Source organism: Hylobates moloch, unplaced genomic scaffold (assembly GCF_009828535.3).
Source record: "Hylobates moloch isolate HMO894 unplaced genomic scaffold, HMol_V3 SCAFFOLD_3, whole genome shotgun sequence".
Taxonomy (NCBI): Eukaryota; Metazoa; Chordata; class Mammalia; order Primates; family Hylobatidae; genus Hylobates; species Hylobates moloch.
In genome coordinates this window covers 10,444,361-10,467,674 of record NW_026652278.1, presented here as the reverse complement: position 1 = coordinate 10,467,674, position 23,314 = coordinate 10,444,361, and the positions used below count along the sequence as shown (strand labels likewise).

The 23,314-nt window shown below is 41.8% G+C and overlaps 1 protein-coding gene across 2 annotated transcripts in view; it reads left to right on the top strand.

The window, feature by feature from the left end:
• ACADSB (acyl-CoA dehydrogenase short/branched chain) overlaps positions 1 to 23,314 on the top strand; it is a 44,851-nt gene that overhangs the window by 2,474 nt on the left and 19,063 nt on the right. For both annotated transcript variants that reach the window (XM_032175868.2, XM_058435925.1), the window contains exon 2: positions 22,715 to 22,874. In XM_032175868.2, coding sequence (XP_032031759.1) covers positions 22,715 to 22,874 — 160 coding nt within the window. The remainder of the gene's footprint in view (positions 1 to 22,714; positions 22,875 to 23,314) is intronic.

Sequence of the window (23,314 nt, the reverse complement as noted above, 5' to 3'; positions counted from 1 at the left end):
ATTAGTGGAGAATTGGACCTTGGAGTTAACCTGTGGTTCCAAAGCATTTTAATGTAGCTTGAGATCTTTTTTTTTTGAGACGGAGTCTTACTCTGTCGCCCAGGTTGGAGTGCTGTGGTGTGATCTCAGTTCACTGCAACCTACGCCATCCGGGTTCGAGCAATTCTGCTGCCTCAGCCTCCCGAGTAGCTGGGATTACAGGCGCCTGCCACCGTGCCCAGCTAATTTTTGTAGTTTTAGTACAGACGGTGTTTCACCATCTGGTCAGCAAGATGGAAATGGTCTCAAACTCCTAACCTCGTGATCCACCCGCCATGACCTCCCAAAGTGCTGGGATTACAGGCATGAGCCACCACACCAGGCCGCTTGATGTCTTTTAAGAGATGATTTTTTTTTTTTTTTTTTTTTTTTTTAGACAAGTCTCACTCTCTTGCCCAGGCTGGAGTGCAGTGGCGTGATCATAGCTCACCGTAACCTTGAACTCCTGGCTCAAGTGATTCTCTGACCTCAGCTCCCCGGGAGCTAGGACCACAGGCATGTGTCACTACACCTGGCTGATTTCTAAAGTGTTTTGTAGAGATGAGGTCTCACTGTGTTGGCCAGGCTGGTCTGGAACTCCTGGCCTCAAGCGATCCTCCCACCTCACCCTCCAAAATGCTGGGATTACAGGCATGAGCCACTGCACCCAGCCAAGAGGTGATTCTTGACAACTATCCTTGAGGTGAATTCTTGTTCAGTTAATTCTCTGGGCATCTGCCAGACAGCAGCTGCCAAAATACATATAATTCTTGTTGTTCAACTTTTTGCTCTTCAACAAAATCAGAAGTATTTTTTCTGGACATATATTTGGCATCCAGGTAGAGAGAGCACAAATGGTTTGAATGTGTCCCCCAAAATTCATGTGTTAGAAGCTTGATCCCCAGTGCAGAGGTTTTGAGTGGTGGGGCCTAATGGGAAGTGTTTGGGTCATAGTGTGTCTGGAATTGGTGGGTTCTTGGTCTCACTGACTTCAAGAATGAAGCCGCGGACCCTCGCGGTGAGTGTTCAGTTCTTAAAGGCGGCGTGTCCGGAGTTTGTTCCTTCTGATGTTCGGATGTGTTTGGAGTTTCTTCCTTCTGGTGGGTTTGTGGTCTCACTGGCTCAGGAGTGAAGCTGCAGACCTTGGCGGTGAGTGTTACAGCTCTTAAGGCGGCGGGTCTGGAGTTATTCGTTCCTCCCGGTGGGCTCGTGGTCTTGCTGGCTTCAGGAGTGAAGCTGCAGACCTTCGCAGTGAGTGTTACAGCTCATAAACGCAGTGTGGACCCAAAGAATGAGCAGCAGTAAGATTTATTGGAAAGAGCTAAAGAACAAAGCTTCCACAGTGTGGAAGGGGACCCGAGCCGGTTGCCACTGCTGGCTCGGCAGACCCATTGGTCTGTTTTACAGAGAGCTGATTGGTCCGTTTTGACAGGGTGCTGATTGATGCATTTACAGTCCCTGAGCTAGACACAAAATTTCTTCACTTCCCCACTAGATTAGCTAGATACAGAGTGCTGAGTGGTGTATTTACAAACCCTGAGCTAGACACGGAGTGCTGATTGGTGCATTTACAAACCTTGAGCTAGATACAGAGTGCTGATTGGTGTATTTACAATCCCTTAGCTAGACATAAAGATTCTCCAAGTCCCCACCAGATTAGCTAGATACAGAGTGCCAATTGGTGCATCCACAAACCCTGAGCTAGACACAGGGTATTGATTGGTGTGTTCACAAAACTTGAGCTAGACACAGAGTGCTGATTGGTGCACTCACAATCCCTTAGCTAGACACAAAGGTTCTCCAAGTCCCCACTAGACTCAGGAGCCCAGCTGGCCTCAGCCAGTGGATCTCCCACTGGGGCCGCAGGTGGAGCTCCCCGCCAGTCCCCTGCTGTGCACCTGCCCTCTTCAGCCCTTGGGCGGTTGATGGGACTGGGCGCAGTGGAGCAGAGGGCGGCGCTCGTCGGGGAGGCTCAGGCTGCGCAGGAGCCCACTGCGGTGGCGGGGAGAGTCAGGCGTGGTGGGCTGCAGGTCCAGAGCCCTGCCCCATGGGGAGGCAGCTAAGCCCCGGCGAGAAATTGAGCGCAGGGCCGGTGGGCCAGCACTGCTGGGGGACCTGGCACACCCTCTGCAGCTGCTGGCCTGGGTGTTAAGCCCCTCACTGCTTGGGGCCAGCCGCCGGCCGCTCCGAGTGCAGGGCCTGCCAAGCCCACGCCCAACAGGAACTCTAGCTGGCCCGCAAGCGCCGCGCGCAGCCCTGGTTCCCGCCCGTGCCTCTCCCTCCGCACCTCTCCCTCCGCACCTCCCCGCAAGCCGAGGGAGCCGGCTCCGGCCTTGGCCAGCCCAGAGAAGGGCTCCCACGGTGCAGCGGCGGGCTGAAGGGCTCCTCAAGCATGGCCAGAATGGGCGCCAAGGCCGAGGAGGCGAGGCACCGAGAGCGAGTGAGGGCTGCAAGGGCTGCCAGCACGCTGTCACCTCTCAAGAGGGGAACTGGCCTTGTAAATTATTAATGCTGTTTTTGAGAGAATGAGTTCCTCATTAAAGGACAACTTTGGCCTTCTCTTGCTCTCTCTTTCTCTCCCCTCATTTCTCACTCTCTCTCACCTTCTCTTACCCTCTTGCCTTTCTCTTTGGAATGACACACCTCTTAGCCTGAGAAATTGGAACAGCTGACTCATAATAAATGTTCTTAAGTACTTAGAACAGCTGACTCATTATAAATAGTCAGTAAACATTAGCTATTTTTAAAATTAATTAATTTAGTTTTTTAGAGACAGGATCTTATTCTGTCACCCAGGCTGGAGTGCAGTGATACAGATCATGGCACACTGAAGCTTCAAAATCCTGGACTCAAGTGATCCTTCCACCTTGGCCTCCCAAAGTGCTGGGATTGCAGGCATGAGCCACTGTGCCTGGACAACACTAGCTATTAATGTAGGCAGAACACATTACCAATAACTTTGATAGGATGTTTTAGGGTATCATTGCCTTATGCAAAGTACACAGGTAAGTTTTGGGGATCTGTAGGTTTACAACAGGGTTCTTGACATCAAAAAAATTACATTTTTAATTGGGGAGGTAGGGTATCTGTTTTAAAAATGAATTTTAGGACAGTAGAAGATAGCATGTTGCTAATGCTAAATAAGTAATATGGGCAGATGTGCTTATAGGAGATGGGGCTTCAAGTGACCATTCAAAGAAGGAGCAGTTTTAGGTAAAGCAGCAGAGGGGTGCAGATTCCAGGGCAAGGAAATGTGCACGCAAAGGTGTAGAGGTAGGAATATGCTCAGCTTGTTTAAGAAATAATATGCCACTATAGGTGATGTAACAATTTTGCAGAAGGTTGGAATGGGTTCAGATGGTAACTGCCTAAGGGTTAAGTTTATCCTTGATCTCAAAGCAGTGAGGAGCTAATAGCTGCCAAGCAGTTTTGGCTTCTCCAGTCTAGGAAGCTAGAAAGAATCACAGAGTGAAGCAAGCCTGGATTTCTTCTGCCAATTCCTACATGGGTGTTGCCCAGACAGGGTTGCCCACAGTCCTGGAGAAGAGCCCTTTTATTTACCAAAACACAAGAATTTATAATGTTTACTACTCAACACAGAAATGGCAGTTACTTTGCACATGCAAATATATCTTTGTCTTCCATCAATCTCTCTGTGGTGCTAGGAAGACTAAGTAACCATAAAGACACTCTCCCTCGCAACCATCAAAGAGTCTTTCTCCTTTCTCTCGGGATCCTCGCACACTCGCCCTGTCTTGGGCCTACATTGTCGTTTTTGTTGTTGCTGTTCCTCATGCCACCTTGTCTAAGAAGGCCCACATTATCTTGACTCCTTCTCCGTAAGGGCTAGACCAGGTTTCCTGTGTTTTGTAGGATGTTAAGCAGTATCCCTGGCCTCTACTCATAAGAGGCCAATAGCATGCCTGAGCTATGACAACCCAAAATGTCTCCATCCATGGCCAAATGTCCCGCAGGGGCAAAATTACTGGACTGAGAACCACTGGTATAGACCTATGTAACAGTGTACTCCATGAAGGAGGGGAAAGGTGGCCTTTCTCCTTATAACCTGGTAGGGAACTTTCTCTCTCAAACTATTTGCCATACTCAGTTTGTTGGCTATAGAAATTGATCTACAATTTCAAAGATTTTTGTTGAAAGATTTCAATAGCAGTCATTGAGATTTTAAGGTGCTGTTTGCCAAGGAGTTTACAAGATAAAACAGTCAGCAGCTCACAAAAGGAACTCGTCATGGAGACTGAAGCCACATCCCACTTAGACCATTTCACAAGTCCACTTTTAGTGTAACAAGGCCCTCAATGAGGGTGATCACACCAATGATCAGAAAGGAAGACACATTAATAAAAGAAGACTTGAGAAGATGTGGGAATTATCCTGAAATGGAGGAATTAGATGGACTCCACATTTTCTAAATGAAATAGCTTAGTAATAGGCAAAGGTTGGGACATCTGGAGAAAAAGTAATTTAGGGTGACAGAAGAAAGATAATTCTGTTTTAGACATGTTTTAGGCATTAATAAAACCTACAACTGAAAGTGTCTTAGAAGCTGGTCAGAAATGGGTCTGGAAAGTGGACCAGTGCTAAAGCTATGTCAAAAGGAAAACTTCAGCTGAATTAAATTTAAAGGAGTTTAACTGAGCAGCGAATTGGGCAGCCCCCAGAACCCTAGCAGATTTGGAGAGACTCCAGGGATGCCTTGTGGTCATAACAAATTTATAGACAAATGAAGGGAAGTGACAGAAATCGGAAGTGAGGTACACAATGGCTGGATTGGTTTCAGATTGGCAATTGCCTTATTTGAACACAGTTTGAACACTCAGCAGTCCATGAGTGGTTGAAGTATGGCTGCTGGGATTGCCCAAGACACAGCTACTATTACAGGCGCATACTCCTAAGTTAGGTTTTCAATCTTGTCTACCTATTAAGCTAGGTTACAGTTCGTCCACAAGGACTCAAATATAGACATACGGAGTCCTTCTCAGGCCATATTTAGTTTGCTTTGAGAGCTATAAATGCTAGCCAAAACCATAAATGGGTATGGGGCATCAGAAGGATAGTGAAGAAACAGGAGTGGACAAGTCAGCCTTTGAGGTACAGTTCAGACCATCCTGGATAAATGTTGAGAAGCAATGAAGCAAAAGGAGACTTAGCAGGATATCAGAGGAAACCCTGTGACACATATGTTTTATTCAGAATTGGAGCAAAAGAAGGAAAAGGATATTTAAAAGCAAACACACAGAATTTGTGTCACATAAAGAAAACAAACCTGTGAGAGCAGAAGCGGTGTGTTTTGAGAAGTGCAAGACATGGCAGGGCCAGCAAATGGAGCTGGTGGAATGCATACTGAGGAGGCTGTGAACATGGTTCATGCTCCCTTCACTCAATTTGGTAACCCCCTGTCCCCAGCCAGTGTTGAATATGCAACCCCTGATATGGAACTCTGGTCTTTAGGCATCTATTTAAGTATTTCTCCTGACTATCTTCCCTGAAAAAGAGGGTGAGTTGAAGAAATTCCCAATGCCTGTTAAGTTGTTGGACCCAAGTAATTACGTGATTTAAAAAAAAATTTAAACTCCATAATAGTCCTAACTTTTAAAATTTCTTTGAAAATAGAAGTGAGTATCTTGTTTCATTTTTGTCCACTGGTAATTTGGGAAAGAAATTGTTGACTTGGCTAAGGTGACAATAAAGGCAAGCCCATCTCCTTTACCTTATATTTATTTATTTATTTTTTTGAGACAGAGTTTCATTCTTGTTGGCTAGGCTGGAGTGCAATGCGTGATCTCAGCTCACTGCAACCTCCACTTCCCGGGTTCAAGTGATTCTCCTGCCTCAGCCTCCCAAGCAGATGGGATTATAGGCACCCACCACCATGCCCGGCTAATTTTTGTATTTTTAGTAGAGATGGGGTTTTACCATCTTGGTCAGGCTGGTCTGAAACTCCTGACCTCAGGTGATCCGTCTGCCTGGGCCTCCCTAAGTGCTGGGATTACAGGTGTTAGCCACCTCACTGGGTGGACACAGTTTCTAATGGCTGGCATTTGCATGTCTAAGCTTGCTGTCCCAGCTCGAAGAGCCGGGCTTTCCTGCTAGACAAGAAACATTCCTGGAGCTGCTTTAAAAGAAACAAAAAATTCCCAAGGACCCCTTTTCCTCTCTATATGCCTAAAATAATTTTTTAGTAATTCCTATAACAAAAGTGGGGGGTGGCTTCCAGGCTATAGGTAAATTTAAACATTTTCTGGTTGACAATTGGTTGAGTTGGTCTAAAAACCTGGGGTGAATAGAAAGGAATGTCTGGGTTGTGATAAGAAGTTGTAGAGACCAAAGTTTAATCATGCGGATGAAGCCTCCAGGTAGCCGACTTCAGAGAGAATGGATTGAAGTGCTTCTTATTAGACTTAAAGGTCTGTGTTGATGTTCATGCTGGTGAGGTATAATGAGGCATGTTCGACCCCCACTTCCCATCATGGCCTGAAACAGTCTCTCAGGTGAAATTTTAAGACCCCTGGCTAGGGAGGAAGTCTGTTCAGCTGGTTTGGGGGGCCTTAGAATCTTATTTTTGTTTTACACATGATTAAAAGATACTTTAGCTCCATAATAATCCTATCTTTTAAAATTTCTTTGAAAATCGAAGTGAGCGTCTGGTTTCATTTTTGTCCACTGGTAATTTGGGAAAGAGAAATTGTTGATTTAGCCAAGGTCACACTACAGGCAAACCCATTTCCTTTGTGTTGATTCCCTTGCCTTGTGTCCTGTCTTGGCTTATTTAACCCTCTTTTGAGGGAATCACTATAATTCTTAAAAGGGCAAGGCATTGTTAGGAACTCCTAAAGACTAGAATGAAGAATCAGAGACTAGTAGATGGGAAAAGTTGCGTTTTTAGCAGTGTTGGAGAATACCTAGAACAGAAGCTATTATTTATGGAGAAAGCAAGCAGAGGTTGGACAGATTCTGGTGTAGAAGTTTTGCTTGGGGATATGAAATTGGGATCAAATTAAAATCTAATCCATTCGTACACTGCTAATAAAGGCATACCCAAGACTGGGTAATGTATAAAGAAAAAGAGATTTAATGGATTCGCAGTTCCACATGGCTGACGAGGCCCCACAATCGTGGTGAGGAAGGTGAAGGAGGAGCAAAGTCACGTCTTACATAGCGGCAGGCAAGAGAGAAAGCAGGGGAACTTCCCTTTATAAAACGATCAGATCTTGTGAGACGTATTCACTATCACAAGAACAACACGGGAACAACCCGCCCCCATGATTCAGTTACCTCCCACTGGGTCCCTCCCATGACACATGGGGATTATGGGAGCTACAATTCAAGATGAGATTTGGGTGGGGACACAGCCAAACCATATCAAGCAGGTACGAACAATTTGGCCTAGGAAATCAAAATCAAAACTGAATATAGTGTTAAGTATTTTTTCATTAAATTCTAATAAATTGTTGACACAATTCTCATAAGCCATATCAATTCCTGTAATTTTAAAGCCCATAAAGTAGTTTAATTTTCCTTTGGGGGTGGTGAGAGAATTTGTTTAAACTTCATTTCAGATAATTGTAGATTCTCATGCAGTTATAAAAAGAAATACAGATAGATCCTGCATCTTTTTATCTGATTTGCCCCTGTGGTAACACTTTACCAACCTATACTACAATATCACAACCAGGAAATTGACATTGATACTATCAACCTAAATAACAGAGAGAGGCTCTCTGAAAGAAAAGATGCTTCTTTGGGAATAGAGCATTGCAATGGAAATACACGTGCCATAGGATTACATAATTGTTTTAAAATAATTATAGTTGGCTACAAGATCAATTACAAGGATGATGCCAGTCCAGGGTTGGACAGGCAGTTACTGGGGCAGATAGGCCTTGTAGAAGTATTTTTTCTGTAAGATTGTGATGGCCTTTGTGCAATATTTTGGTGTTTGCAGTCTTCGGTGATAGTTTTTTATCAGGCTTACAAATATGAGAACCCTTTTTTCATGTCCTTCCCTCCCTCTATTTGTCAAGGTTGGTTTGTTTGTTTCTTTGTTTTACATTAGTGACTCCATTTTGATTCTGACAACTTTTACAATATGATACAGCAAACTTTTTCAGATATTCCCAGTTTTACATGTATATGTGTGTGTAGGACTGTGCAGTTTTATCACATATGTTTGTGTATCCACCGCTATAGTCAAGCTACAAGACGGTTCCAACAGCATAAGGATCCTTTGTGTTGTTTGTCCTCTTACAACCACTGCTACCCCTAACCTCCTGTCCTGGTCTCTAATCCTCGGTAAACACTAGTCTCTAGCTTTATAAATTTGTCATTTCAAGAATATTAGATAAATAGAATCATCCAGTCTTTTTTTGTTGTTGTTGTTGTTTTTGCTGAATAGAATTTATTGTGAGGGAAGGAAAAAAATTTTCATCCACGCTTTTAGGTTCAGTGACTGGGGCTTGGAAATTAAATAACAAAAGACAGATTAACAGTAGTAAAAGGTTTATTTCCTATGCATAATGAGCAAGTACCTGGCTCATTAAATGGTTAAAGGGTTTTGTTTATATACCTACCTTAGGTATATAAAGGAAGGGGGAGAAAGGGCCTCTATAGGAAAAACAAGTAGGTCTCTTTGGGAATGACAAACAGATTTTTAGGAACACAAACAGGTGGTAAGAAATTGTGTAATAATATTTGCCTATTCATCTTCAGGGCCAAAAACTCCCCAGGAGGGGGAATTTCTAATAGCCTAATTTCCCAGAGGTTGCTGCTTTTAGTCAGATAAAGGAAGCTCCTAGAAGGCTTTTCCTCCACTTGTTGAATCTCAGATGTCTTCAGCTTAAAAGAAGCATTATGCCAACTCTGGGATTCCAAATAGGTCGCTGCATCATGATAGGGATGCACCACAGATGTTTAACCATTCACCCACTGAAGGACATCTGGATTGTTTCCAGTTTTTTACTACTGTGGCTAAAGCTGCTGTGGACATTTGTGTGCAGATCTTTGAACTTCTGTTCTTACTTCTCTTGAATAAATATAAAAGAGTACAACTGTTGGGTCATATGATAATTGCATAAGAAACTGCTAAACTGTTTTCCAGAGTGACTGTACCATTTTACATTCTCAAAAACAATGTGTGAGAGATCCATTTTCTCATCTCCCTTGCCAGTGCAGCAAATCAAAATATTTTACCCCAAAATATACTTTGACATATTTTGAAATTTTTGCCATAGTGCCAGCAGACCAGGCTGACCAACATGGTGAAACCCCGTCTCTACTAAAAATACAAAAATTAGCTGGGGGTGGTGGCACACACCTGTAATCCTAGCTACTCAGGAGGCTGAGGCAGGAGAATTGCTTGAACCCGGGAGGCAGAGGTTGCAGTGAGCCAAGATCGTGCAACTGCACTCCAGCCTGGGTGACAGAGCAAGACTCCGTCTCAATAAATAAATAAATACATACATACATACATAAGAAGACTTAGCTTTCCAAACAATCTGTCTCCTGTCTTCTTCTATTCGGTAGTTTATTTGCAAGGCAAACAAGCATCTTTCATTATCCTTTACAATTAAATGGAAATTTTGTTCAAGGGGGAGAAAGCCAAATTTCACCCCTCCATTAGTCCACCATTAATATTAACCCCAGTATTTTATTTTTTAAATGAAACCTTATAGACAAATCCATTCAATCTTAATCAGTTTGACCATAAGATGGGATCTCATAATCCCTTTACAAATTTTTGTTAAAGAGCAGATCAGTGCCTTAAGAAAACCTTGTGCTTTTATTCCAATGCTCAATTTATGGAAAAATCAAATAATACCCTTTTGAATGTAGTCAATATGTTCACACAGAGACTTTCTTTTACAAGATTAATTTTTACAAACCTTCCACAACTTGTTCAAACCTTTAGCTTTATCTTATTTAACTGAAAACAGCCCTTTAATCCTCTAAACTAGGCAAAAATTTACATTCCCATGGCTTCTTACGATCTTTTACCAAAGACATATTTTACTTTCTTTACACACCTTGCACGTCTTTTTTATATAAACATCACACGCATAACACATGTATAACTGCACAGATAGACAAAAGGTGCAGTAGTTGTAAGATTTTTCATTTGCCAATCTACTGATTGGATTACTGGCCTCAGGGTGGAGCTCTTCACGAAACAGGGCCAGGAAAACATGCAGTTTCTATGGCTTAATAAGCAGATATAGCTGGAAGACAAGAATAGATTTTGAGAGAGACCTATCATAGCAGTTTTAATTCTTGGGGTTCTGAGGAAAACAGGGTTTTTCCCCCAAAATAGGGTCCTTGGTGACTTTTCTGTTTTTCCCAAGGAGTCCCATGCTCTCAGAAGTTATCTTAGGGCCTCTCGTGTCGTGCCATTAAGAGTGGCAAGACAAAATGGAGAAAAATAACTCAGTCAACTGTGAAGAGAATAAAAAAAAACTTCTTTCCAGCAAAACAAGATTCAAGAAGAGAAAAAAAAATACATAAAGGCCGTTTAAGTATACATATAGCTTGGATATCCACTTTTAATTAGGCTTTTAACCATAATGCTCTTTAAAAAAAAATTCTTTTAAATCTCCTATTACCCAACTCTAGCCATGTCAAGTGGCCAATATTTCTGGCTTTGAACTTTACCAAAGGTAACCTCCCAGGTGCTCAGAGAAAGGAACATTTGAGACAGTTCATGGAGGGGAAGAGAATCAGCAAATGGTAAATGTCACACAGATATCAAACCAGAAAGGACTCATTCCCCAAGCCAAGATTGAACCTGTGACACCATTGTAAAATGATGAAGCCACAGCTACTGAGCCACTGCATTGGACAATCTCCACTGCCCCTCCCAGGAGTCTAGAGTAGTTAATTTTGAGCTTGCAAAGACTTCCAACTACTTAAGATTATTTTAGAGCTAACTACGACATGAACCCCAAAATTCCTGTTCTGGATGGTGGAGACTAAGAGAAAGCACCACACGTGGTTATAAGGGCATCTTTTCAAATCTGTGATTTGAGCTAACTTTTAGATAACTTCTGAATTACACATATGGCATATTTTGTATTCAGAATTATGTGTTAATTAGGATTCTTATCCTTAGTAACCCAAGGATATCCTTAGTAACCTAAAACTTTAATGAAACCATAAAGAACAAGAAATCCTGAAGTATCAGATATGGGCATTTATACATAAGAACATTTGCACAATTTTAGAAACATATTTCCCCATATCACAACCCTTTCTTAATTGAAAATGACCCAGATAGTAAATGAGCATCAAAATTAATTTTAAGATTTTAATTTACACAAAAAATTTACCTAAAACATTTATCCCATTTACTGTACTCAATTCCTTCATTTTCAACAGTTTATCTAGATTACTTCTGCAAACTGAGATATTAGACACTATAGTTGTTTTTAATAGCCAGTGAACATCCAGTGCTCACCTAAACCTAAGTAAGAGCCTTAAAGTTAAATACACAGATATTTTTACCGATAACTCAGAAGACTTGGCTAACAACATTAAATTACTCTCATTTGTCAAAACAAACAAACAAACAAAAGGCATGGAAACCAAGATCATTTTGTTTTGGCTGGGTTTATAGTTTTATAACCTTCTATGCCAAACCCTGACACCTCAAAATATCTAGCAGAGACAAATATAAAATCCAGACAAAAATGTATGTTGACAATTCTGAAGGCATTTCTATTTTTGTTTTATCAATAGTTTTAAAACCAGCTTGTTTATACTTAAGTCATGTGAACTTGAAATTTGCTTAGACTTATGTACTTAATTTATGAGTACTCTTTTACTTATAAGCCCATTTGGTAGACACAACATATAATAGTAAGTATACATACAAATAAACACATCTAGACAGGTATACACACACACACACAAACAAAGATCCAATAGCTTTTACCTTGGAGCTCTAGCCATGAGATAGCAATACAGGCTCACCAGTTTTACTTTGTATGCCCCAATAGATAATCCAATGAAGGCTGTGAACCAAAACTGTGGGTAAAGCAGTTTCCATGGCGGTTTGGTTTTTAAAGGCCAAACCTCCCCAGGCTCCAAAGAACACTGGGGCCAAACAGCACCAAAGGAGAGCATCCCTCGCTAACCAGGCCCCCTGCTTAGAACAGCAGCACAAAAACCTGGGTACATGCAACTCCATCCCACTTTCCCATTCAGCAGCAAACTCCAGATTCCAAACAATATTGGGACCAAACAGTATTGCAAAATTTCCCATCGTCATCTGTGAAAGAAAATTCTAAGGAGGGCTTAGTACTGGACCTCAGAACCTCTGCCTAGGGTGTCCCCTTTGGAGAGGTTGAAGTCTGGAGTTCGATCCCCTGAGGTGTCCCCCTTTGGGGTCCAGTCTTAGAGTGTCAGACGTCTCTGACCTTAGGTGGGCACGAATCCCACTTTGCATGTTTTCCCTCCGGAGGCAGTGGCCTACTATGAGCTTTCCTTTGGTTCCTGGATGTAATCCCCAACTTTTAGCATCCTCATAATTTGATAAGGCCACGCTTTCCCATGCTTCCCATTCCACTAAAGTGATAGCCATGAACTGTAATGATAGGAGCTGGAGGCTGAGTGGGTTTCTTTTGTCCTTAGCCAGTCAAATAGGGGAAGGGAAGAATTTAGCATAAGAAAAGAAGGTTTAAGTTGACTGAAACGTGTTCAAGTTCTCTCCAGATTAGCTGTGCCACATGTAGGGATTAGGGACCACAGCCAGAAATGATAGAAAAGAGTCCTTACCTCTTCCAGGGAGGGCAACTATCCTCATTCACTCCTTGACCTTCAGGCAACACTGGAGAGTGGCCCTGGCCAGAAATCTGCAGTTGCCTCTGTGTTTAGATGCTGCCCACCAAGGATCCTGAGTTGGAAAGGAAAAGAGAGAGATTCCCCTGGATGGAGCAGAAAGGAAAAGGTGAAAAATAAACCCCAAACTTTGGGCTTACCACCTGGCTGGCTAACCAAAATATGCTACCAGTGTAGAGTGTCCAGGTTCTTGGCATTTTGAACAAAGAATTGGACAAAACGCACAAACAAAGCAAGAAAAGAATGAAGCAACAAAAGCAGAGATGTATTGAAAATGAAAGCACACTCCACGGGGTGGGGCCGGGCCCAAGCAAGCAGCTCAAGGGCCCAGTTACAGAATTTTCTGGGGTTCAAATACACTCTAGAGGTTTCCTGTTGCTTACTTGGTATATGGTGTTTCCTGCCATAGCTGAAGTATAGTTACAAAATTATTTACTTGGCTTTAGAAGGTTGGAGGCTTTCTATTTAATTTAGTTCTAGGAAACCTTTAGGTTCCCTGCCTCCAGACCCTATTTCCTGCCTCAGTCCCAGCTATCCGGGAGGCTGAGGTGCGAGGATCACCCTACCCTGGGAAGTTGAGGTTCCAGTGAGCAGTGGTCGTGCCACTGCCCTCATGCCTGGGCAACAGAGTGAGACTGTCTCGAAAACAAAAACAAAACAAAACAAAACAGATGTTAAACCAGATCACCCTGAAGAAAAAGTTATTAATAAAAATAAAAGGCTTTTAGGCCAGGCACAGTCGCTCATGCCTGCAATCACTACACTTTGCGGGGGCCAAGCCACAAGGATCGCTTGAATCTAGGAGTTTGACATCAGCCTGGGCAACATAGCGAGACCTTGTCTCTGCAACAACAACAAATTAGCTGGGAATGGTGTGCACCTATAGTCCCAGCTACTTGGAAGGCTGAGGTGGGAGGATCACCTGAGTCTGGGAGGTCAAGACTGCAGTCAGCTGTGATCACATCACCGCACTCCAGCCTGGGTGACAAAGTGAGACCCTGTCACAATAAATAAATAAATAAATAAATAAATAAATAAATAAATAAATAAATAAATAAATAAAATAATGTGTTTGCATGGCAAAACACCCAAAACTATAAGTGAAGTCAAAAGACAAATCACAAACTGGCTTTTTTAAAAGTTGCAATTCCTGCCATCAAAGAGCTAATTTCCCTAATTTGTATAAAGCTCCTGGAAATCAATGGGCACAGAAAAAGAAATTGAATAGAAAAATGGGCAAAGAACATGAATCAGCTGTATGCAGAAAAAGAAATACAAATGGTTTGTAGACATATGAAAACATGCTCAAATGCATAGGAAGAGAAGCACAAATATAAGAATGCCTGGCCCAGTGTGGTGGTGGCTCACGCCTGTAATCCCAGCACTTTGGGAGGCAGAGGTGGGCAGATCACCTGAGGTCAGGAGTTGGAGACCAGCCTGGCCAACATGGTGAAACTCCGTCTCTACTAAAAATACAAAAATGAGCCAGGCATGGTGGCGTGCACCTGTAATCCCAGCTACGCAGGAGGCTGAATCAGGAGAATTGCTTGAACCCAAGCAGTTCTTGGGGGGAGGTTGCAGTGAGCCAAGATGGCGCCACTGCACTCCAGCCTGGGAGACAGAGTGAGACTCCGTCTCAAAACAAAAAAACAAACAAACAAAAAAGAGAGTGCCTTGTGATACAATTTTTCACCTATCAGATTGGCACAAAAATTTAAATATTAAAACAGCATACTGTTTTGGCCAAGGCTCTGAAAAACAGAACTAATAATGGTCTACTGAAGTATTATGAAAATTTTAAACTGAAAACATCCAATCAGTAGCCACAGGGAAAAACATTATATAAACTTAAACCGAGCCTTCTGAAAATACAACTGCCTGTGTAAAGAAACCTTGTCTCCACTATTGTTAATCTGTCTATGGTTAGTTCAGAGCCCCTCTATCATCACCATTTAACCTGGTTGGTTGGAGAAATATGTAAATGTATCATTCTTTGGTATTTTATCACGTGTGGATTTGCATAACCACCACCACCATCTAGATGCTCACCAAGATCTCCCTCATTTCAGTTTACTTACAACAAAAGGAGTTTTGTTGTACCTTCCCCAGCCTACCCTACCCCCAGAGTCAATGACTTTTATTAGATTTCTATGCAATCTAAGGTGGAGCCTAGTTCTAAAAACAAAAAGCTTGGTACTTGTACACAGTGGACTATTTCACAAATATTTAAATTTTAAAAAGGAGTGAAAAGGCTAAGTCTTAATATGCAAACATCTCTTGAATATATTACTAAATAAAAAAAAAGGTAGGCACAGAATAGGATACATAGTATGCTACATTTTTGAAAGGACAGGGAGAAAAATAAGAACGTGTATTCCTATTTGCTTATATTTGTTTTAAGAGAACACTAGAAGGATACGTAAGAAACTAATTTGAAAAAAAAAGAAAGAGGTTACCTATGGGAGAGGCTGAGAAGTGGGCTGGATGAGGATGTGATAACAGAGCTTTTTTGAGCCTTGTTTGTATGTTGCCTATTAAAATCAGAAGAAAATTGGAGAACTGGAGAAGGGATGTCATGGGATAGGGCACGTTCATAGATTATTACTTGAACTCTAAACCATAAGTGAATGGTTTGGTTTTTGAAAGTCATAAGATGGGTTGAGTTTTCAGTCTCCAAAGTCATGCATGTAAACCACAAATTCCAGCCCAAGCTGCACAACAGAATGACCTGGGGTGCTTTTTAGCAGTAAGGATGGCCAGGGCAGAGTCTACTCTTGAATCACAATCTTAAATGTTGTGGCTATGATAGCTTTTTTTTAAGTTCTCCAAGTGATACAGCTATGCAGCTGATATGATTTGGCTGTGTCGCCACCCAAATCTCAACTTGAATTGTATCTGCTAGAATTCCTGCATGTTGTGGGAGGGACACAGGGGGAAGTAATTTAATTGTGAGGGCCGGTATTTCCCGTGCTATTCTTGTGATGATGAATAAGTCTCACGAGATCTGATATGTTTATCAGGGGTTTCCACTTTTGCTTCTTTCTCATTTTCTGCTGCCGCCATGTAAGAAGTGCCTTTCGCCACCTGCCATGGTTCAGAGGCTCTCCCAGCCGTATGGAACTGTAAGTCCAATTAAACCTCTTTTTCTTCCCAGTCTCAGGTATGTCTTTATCCACAGTGTGAAAATGGACTAATACAGCAGCCAACGTGGTAACCCCTTGTTCTCATACAATGGGTGTGTATGGTCCCTTGGCAGATATCAATCCAATGTCCACAACTAAGGAGGATTTAGCAAGGGGATTTTATTACTTGTAACAAGAAAGGAGAACACCAGGATTATTCCCACAACAGTGTCTTCCCTGAGCTTGGGGCTGGATCAGGTTTTGTAAGCATGGGGTAATAAGGTGTGATCTGATTGGATCCTGCAATGAGGTGATGCCAGGAGGCATGATCTGACCAGATCCTGCCAGGGTGTGACCCGAGAGCTCATCTGATTAGATCCTTGATCCTGCCATAAAGTGTCCGCTTCTTATAATAATTAAGTCCTTACTCCTCAGTCCCAGCGCTTAGGTTCTCTCTGTGGTTGCAATGCTTGATTCATTTGGGTATGCCCAGTTTTATGTAACCTGAGGTCCATGACAACTGAAAAACAACTCACCACTTTGTTACATAAAAATGGAATCAGATTGGCCTGGGGAGGCTACACACTGATTTAAATCTCAGGGACATTCTTTCTCAGACACTAATAGATTAGTCGGTAAATGTTACTGTAATAAACTAGTTTAATTATTGTAACAATATTCAGCAGTTAGGATCTTATCCTTAAAATTGTTCTGTGTCATACTGAGCACATTATCCAAAACCTACTTCCTGCTTTTAAACGCAAGCCTACTTTGAATCCCTTTGAAAACAGGCTGGGCATGGTAGCTCAGGCCTGTAATCCCAGCACTTTGGGAAGCCAAGGCAGAAGGATCACTTGAGGCCAAGGGTTTGAAACTAGCCTGGGTAACATAGCAAGACCTTGTCTCTACAAAAAGTTAAAAAATTAGCTGGGTGTGGTGTCGCACACCTGGAGTCATAGCTAGTCAGAAAGCTGAGCCGGGAGGATTGCTTGAACCTAGGAGGTAAAGGCCACAGTGAGCCATGGTCCTGCCATTGCACTCCATCCTTAGTGACACAGCAAGACCCTATCTCAAAAAAATAAAATAATAAAATGAAAATGAAATCCCAAAGCATACGTGGTTCAGGCAATTGTACATACTTTTAAGTCTTAAAATTTTTGCTGGGCATAATGGCTTACAATTGTAATCTCAGCACTTTGGGAAGGTAAGACAGGAGGATCACTTGAGGCCAGGAGTTCAAGGCCAGCCTGGGCAACATAGCAAGACCCCATCTCTATTTCTAAAACAGAAAGAAAAAACTATGTAAAGTTTCTTAAAGTTTTTTCTTGTTAAATATTTCTAATATACAGAAAAGTCCAAAAACTAATATAACTGATGCCCATATACACACAACCCACCTTTGCTACAGATTTGTTTTAAAGGTTAGTCAAGTGAAGCAATATTACATATTTTTTCAAAAGAAAGAAAACAGACCAGGCATGGTGGCTCATGCCTGTAATCCCAGCACTTTGGGAGGCCAAGGTGGGCAGATTGCTTGAGGCCAGGAGTTCGAGACCAGCCTGGCTAACATGGTGAAACCCCATCTCTACTAAAAATGCAAAAATTAGCTGGGCATGGTGGCATATACCTGTAGTCCCAGCTACTTGAAGACTGAGGCACAAGAATCACTTAAACCCAGGAGGCGGAGTTTGCAGTGAGCTGAAACCACGACACTGCACTCCAGCCTGGGTGATAAAGCAAGATTCTACCTCAAAAAAAAGAAAGAAAACAATCCTAACACAAAACTCACACTTCCACCCTCTCCTCAGATATAACCTCCATCCTGAAGCTCATCTGTATGCTTCCTGTTTGTGTTTTTAAACTTTTACTATATCTTTATGTCCTCATAAGAATATGTACTATCATTTGGTGTTTTAAAGTGTACATAAATGCCGTCATTCTGAACAAATCCTCTCGCTAACTGCATCTTTAACTCTATACTGTATTTTCAAGATTTGTCCATGTTGATCCACGTAGCTCCCTAGTTCCCTTCAACTGCTATAAGATATTCTGTTGTGTCAATATATGACAATTTATGCATTGCTTTGTTGACAGATAATTGGATTTTTAGTTTTTTGCCTTTACAAAAATCATTGCATCTTTTGCACATGTCTACTTGTGCATATGAACTGAAGTAAAATTGCTGGGCCTTACTGTAAATATGTTGTTTTAATTCACTTTGTGCTGCTGTAACAGAATACCATAGACTGGGTGCTTATAAAGAAAAGAAATTTATTTCTCATAGTTCTGGAGAATGGGAATTCCAAGATCCATTCACAGGTTCGGTTGTCTGGGGAAGACTTTCTTCACACATCCTCACTTGGCAGAACGGAAGGGCCTGGGCTGATGCTGTGCGAAACCTCTTTTATAAGGGCCTTAGTCTCATTCCCAAGGAGGAGCTCTCATAACCTAATCACCTCTTAAAGGCCTCCCCCTCTCAATACTATGACATTGAATTTCAACATCTGCATTTTAGAGGGGACACATGCAAACCATGGCATATGTCTTTATCTTTACTATCACTAAATTGTCCAAAGTGATTGCAGCAGTGATTTATATACTCAACCCACAGAGCATAAGAATTTCTCCATTCTAGCTGCGCACGGTGGCTCACGCCAGTAATCCCAGCACTTTGGGAGGCCGAGATGGGCGGATCACTTGAGGCCAGGAGTTCAAGACCAGCCTGGCCAACACAGTGAAACCCCATCTCTACTAAAAATAGAAAAAATTAGCTGGGTATGGTGGCACACACATGTAGTCCTAGCTACTCGGGAGGCTGAGGCATGAGAATTGCTTGAACCTGGGAGGCTGAGGTGGCAGTGGGCTGAGATCGTACCATTGCACTGCAGCCTGGGTGACAGAGCGAGACTCTGTCTCAAAAAAAAAAGAAAAGAAAAAAAATTTTCTTCTTTCTCCCCACAACCTTTCCTAACTCTTAAGGATCAAGTAGTTGGGGAGAAGCTTCAGGAGACAACACAACATCTCTGATACGTCTTCCTTTGCCTTTCATATATTATGAAAGCTTCTAGGTTTAAAGCACCTTAAGAATGTTTAGAGCAATACTTCATTATGCTGGAGCATAGTGGAGTAAGGGAACTAACTCAATTCTTTTACTAACCGAGTTTCACAAACGAGCCTTTACCAGAACATTCCACACTCAGGAGTTCTTAACCTTCTTTGTGTCTTGAATGAAGAGTAAACCACAAGAGTAAACAACAATGTAGTAAAGTTTATAGACCTTTTCTCAGTGATTCAAAATGCATAAAATATAGAGGGTTACAAAGGAAATCAATTAATTTTTTTCCCCAAAGATGCTAGATATAAAAATACTTTTTAATTGTGATATAGTAATGTGTGTTTGTTAATTAAATAAGATCTGGCAGTAGTTCTATTCACAGATAACTGCTGTGAATTTGAAGTAGTAAAGAGCACAAATAATATTTCAAGATATTTGTACCAAATCAATGCGATATAAAAGTATCTGTAATTTCTTTTGGTGACAGAGTCACAGATACTGCTAAAACTACTGTAACTTGTTGCTTACATTCATAATAGAAGGAAATGCTGTATTTTAGTTAGAGGTTAGTGAAGTAAGGATGTAATTTTACCCCTGTCCAAGTTCATGGACTTTATTATTCTGTCCACGAGGCCCAGATTTGATCATCAGCACTTCTAAGTGCAACAGAACTCTGGTCAGTTGAGTGAGAAACAGATCTGACTCAAGCTCTGGAAAGTATTTGGCAAGGCATAAATAACCATTATTCTATTCAAGTAGCAATTGCTGTTCTATACAAAAAAAATGTGATGATGTGGTGCGATGGGTTATAACTGTGGAAAATCATTTTGATGGAGTGGACACCAAAGCTGCAAAGGCTGAGGTCAACACTGAAGGGCAGGGGACATTAGAAAATCAACATCAAAACATCAGGCTGTGCAGTCAAAGGCAAGGAAAAGAAAAGCTTCTTTTATTAAAGACTGTCATAGTATTAATAAATGGAAAATTTTTTCTGCCGAAAAATGTTAGGTATATCTCTCAATGCTTTGGTTAAAAATGGATTCCATTCACTTAGCATATGTCACTGTATTTTATGAAGAGCGTCTTCAATAATTTTACCCTGTGATCCTATACCATTTCTAAACTTTTTAAGTACAGTTGTCTCTGTTATCGTGTCTATGAATCTAAAATCAGTGCTATGTTTTGAATGGTCCTATACTTTGTCAGTAGCAATACTGAAACCAAGAGGCTAACAGTTGTGTCAGTGGGAAAAATAGGTATTAATGTAAGATCCACTGGCTTTTAAGTTTCTCAGTAGTGAGCTTTCTTTTCTTTTTCTTTTTTTTTTTTTTTAAGATGGAGTCTCACTTTGTCACCCAGGCTGGAGTGCAGTGGTGTGATCTTGGCTCACTGCAACCTCTGCCACTGGGGTTCAAGCAATTCTCCTGCCTCAGCCTCCCGAGTAGCTGGGATTACAGATGCCTGCCACCGCACCTGGCTAATTTTTGTAGTTTTTAGCAGAGATGGGGTTTCACCATCTTGGCCAGGCTGGTCTTGAACTCCTGACCTATTGATCCACCTGCCTCAGCCTCCCAAAGTGCTCGGACTACAGGTGTGAGACACTGCACCCGGCCTTGTGAACTTTCTTTTAAAGATAAACATAGGTACAAAGGTGATATATTAACTAACAGACACACAGAATTCTGTCATGGGTTTAGTGAAGTAAATAATCTCCCTTAGAAATAAGAAATGTGGGCAATGTATTACAGTTTTTGAAATGTAATAGGTAAGTTTCATGAGCATTTTGTGAAGAAGACTAGTTGACACATTCTTTCGTTCATTCAAATATATATCAAGAACCCCATTCAAGGCTCCAGCACCAGCCAGTGAGTGGACTTGGCCCCCATGCTTACCTCTCTTACTTCAATTTCCATTCTTTTTTTTTTTTTTTTAGGACGGAGTTTCGCTCTTGTTGCCCAGGCTGGAGTGCAATCATGCAATCTAGGCTCACCGCAACCTCCGCCTCCTGGGTTCAAGTGATTCTCCTGCTTCCGCCTCCCGAGTAGCATGCGCCACCATGCCCCGCTAATTTTGTATTTTTAGTAGAGACAGGATTTCTCCATGTTGGTCAGGCGAGCCTTGAACTCCCAACCTCAGATGATCTGCCCACCTCCGCCTCCCAAGGTGCTGGGATTACAGGCGTGAGCCACCATGTCTGGCCTCCAATTTCCATTCTTTCCCCCCTTTCTTCCTTCTTTCTTTGTGCCAGCTGCCACTGACCATTCTCTCCTGCTGCTGCTAGCAGCGTTCTTCCCCTTCTTGAGCCCCTTTGCACTTCGATTCTTACCTCACTTCTCCTTTACCCTTCTTTTTAATTTTTCCTGTCCATCTCATCAAGGAGAAAATAGCTTATGTCCCCTTTGTCCTCCTTTCTAGCCCAAAGTTTTCCTGTCCCAACTCTGTCTTTAATGAGAAAAAATGTTCCATGCAACTTTGCCCCAAACTGACTCCTACTTCTGAAAACAAAACAAAACAATTAGCTAGGAAAATTGAGATGCATACCACTTTTCTTCTAACTGGCCAGTGTTTCTTGTTCCCAGGTGAATCCAGAGCAGAGTATGTCTGCTCCTAGGCACATAGTTGCAAAGATTGACCAACGTGCAGCAAAGATTGACAGTGGTTTCAAACATAGTGACTCGTTCACAGTTTCTCTTTTTCTTGACTTTTCAGCGTGTAATCAAAACTACTCAGAAAACATATTTCAGTATGTTACTGCATTTGTTAAGGGATTTGGGACACTACAACAGGAAGGCACTCTCATGGCAAGCAATGATGGCTGGCTGGCAGTTTAACTAGATCGTTACTACTGCTGTTTCTATGATGACCACCTCCACTTCTGTGTTCTTAGCAGTTGTGTAGAAATAGTCGTTACAGTGTATTGAGCTCTTACTATATGCTCAGCCCTTTTATGCATGGTATTACTAATCCTCACAAAACTCCAAGAGGTTGGTACCTGCATTTTATAGGTAAGGAAACTGAGACTCTGAGAGGTTTTAACTGAGAGGTTAAAAATCACTTGCCCAAGATCACATAACTTAAATATCAGAAGCTAGGATTTGAAACTAGTTCTTTCAGACTTCAGAGCTTATTTTCTTAATCTTTATGCTGCCTGTAAGATGCTGAAGAAAAAAAATTAGCCACGGAAATTACAAAAGCCCAGCTGCCTGGGCTCCCTCAGTGCAGGGCAGGTAGCTCTATGTCCTCATCAGCTCCCTGGGCCCACTCAGGGCAGGGCAGGGCAGGGCAGGTAGCTGCCCTCACAAGAGAAGGCTCTTGACAATGGTGAGTTTTAGACATCAGTGGTGCTATAGTTCCAGTATCCCCTTCTAAGATGTCAGTGAAATGTGAAATACATTGGAGAATGAAATCTTTTAAGAAAGTTCTGTCTCCTTGTTTGGTAAAAGTTAATTATCTGGGAAATTTGTTTATTTAAAACAGCTCATTGCTGAATAAAGAAGGTATCACATCATGTTAACAAACTAATTTGTGTTATGTTTAAAAGACTGAATTTTAAAATGCGCTAGATTAAGTTTCCTTATTTTGGTGACATGAAATATAAGAATGGGTTATAAAGTTATTCCCAAAGAAAATGATATTCAAGTACCTTTCTTTCGTGTGTGTATGTTCCCTACAGCTAAGAAGAAATTTCCTGACTTGTGTGTCTTCTTGGAAGATTCCTCCTCATGTCTCAAAATCTTCCCAGTCAGAAGCTCTACTCAATATAACAAATAATGGAATACACTTTGCTCCCCTGCAAACACTTACAGATGAGGAAATGATGATAAAGAGTTCAGGTAAGTAAATTTCTCAGCATCACCTTTTCCCCCCCAGACAGGATCTCTGGAGCATCCTGGTGCAATCATGGCTCACTGCAGCCCCACCTCTGGGCTCAAGCTACCGTGCTTCAGCCTCCCGAATAGCTGGAAAAATATCACCTTATTATTCCTCTGGTCATGAATTGGGTCTACAATATGAAGTCACATATGACAGGATTGAAAGATATGTTCATCTAAATTTGCGAATGTAGTTTTTTTGACATAAGTTCTTTTTGAAGAAAAGCAATGCATATCCGATATTAAAACAACAGAATAAAAGGCTATGTAGTTAAAAGTGAAGATTCTCCCGCCCATGTTCTGTAGTTCCCCAGTTCTTGCCACCTTGTTACCAGTTTCTTATATAGCCTTGCAGAGTTAGAAGTACATTTATATTCCACTTTTCTTTAGGTAGTGGGTTT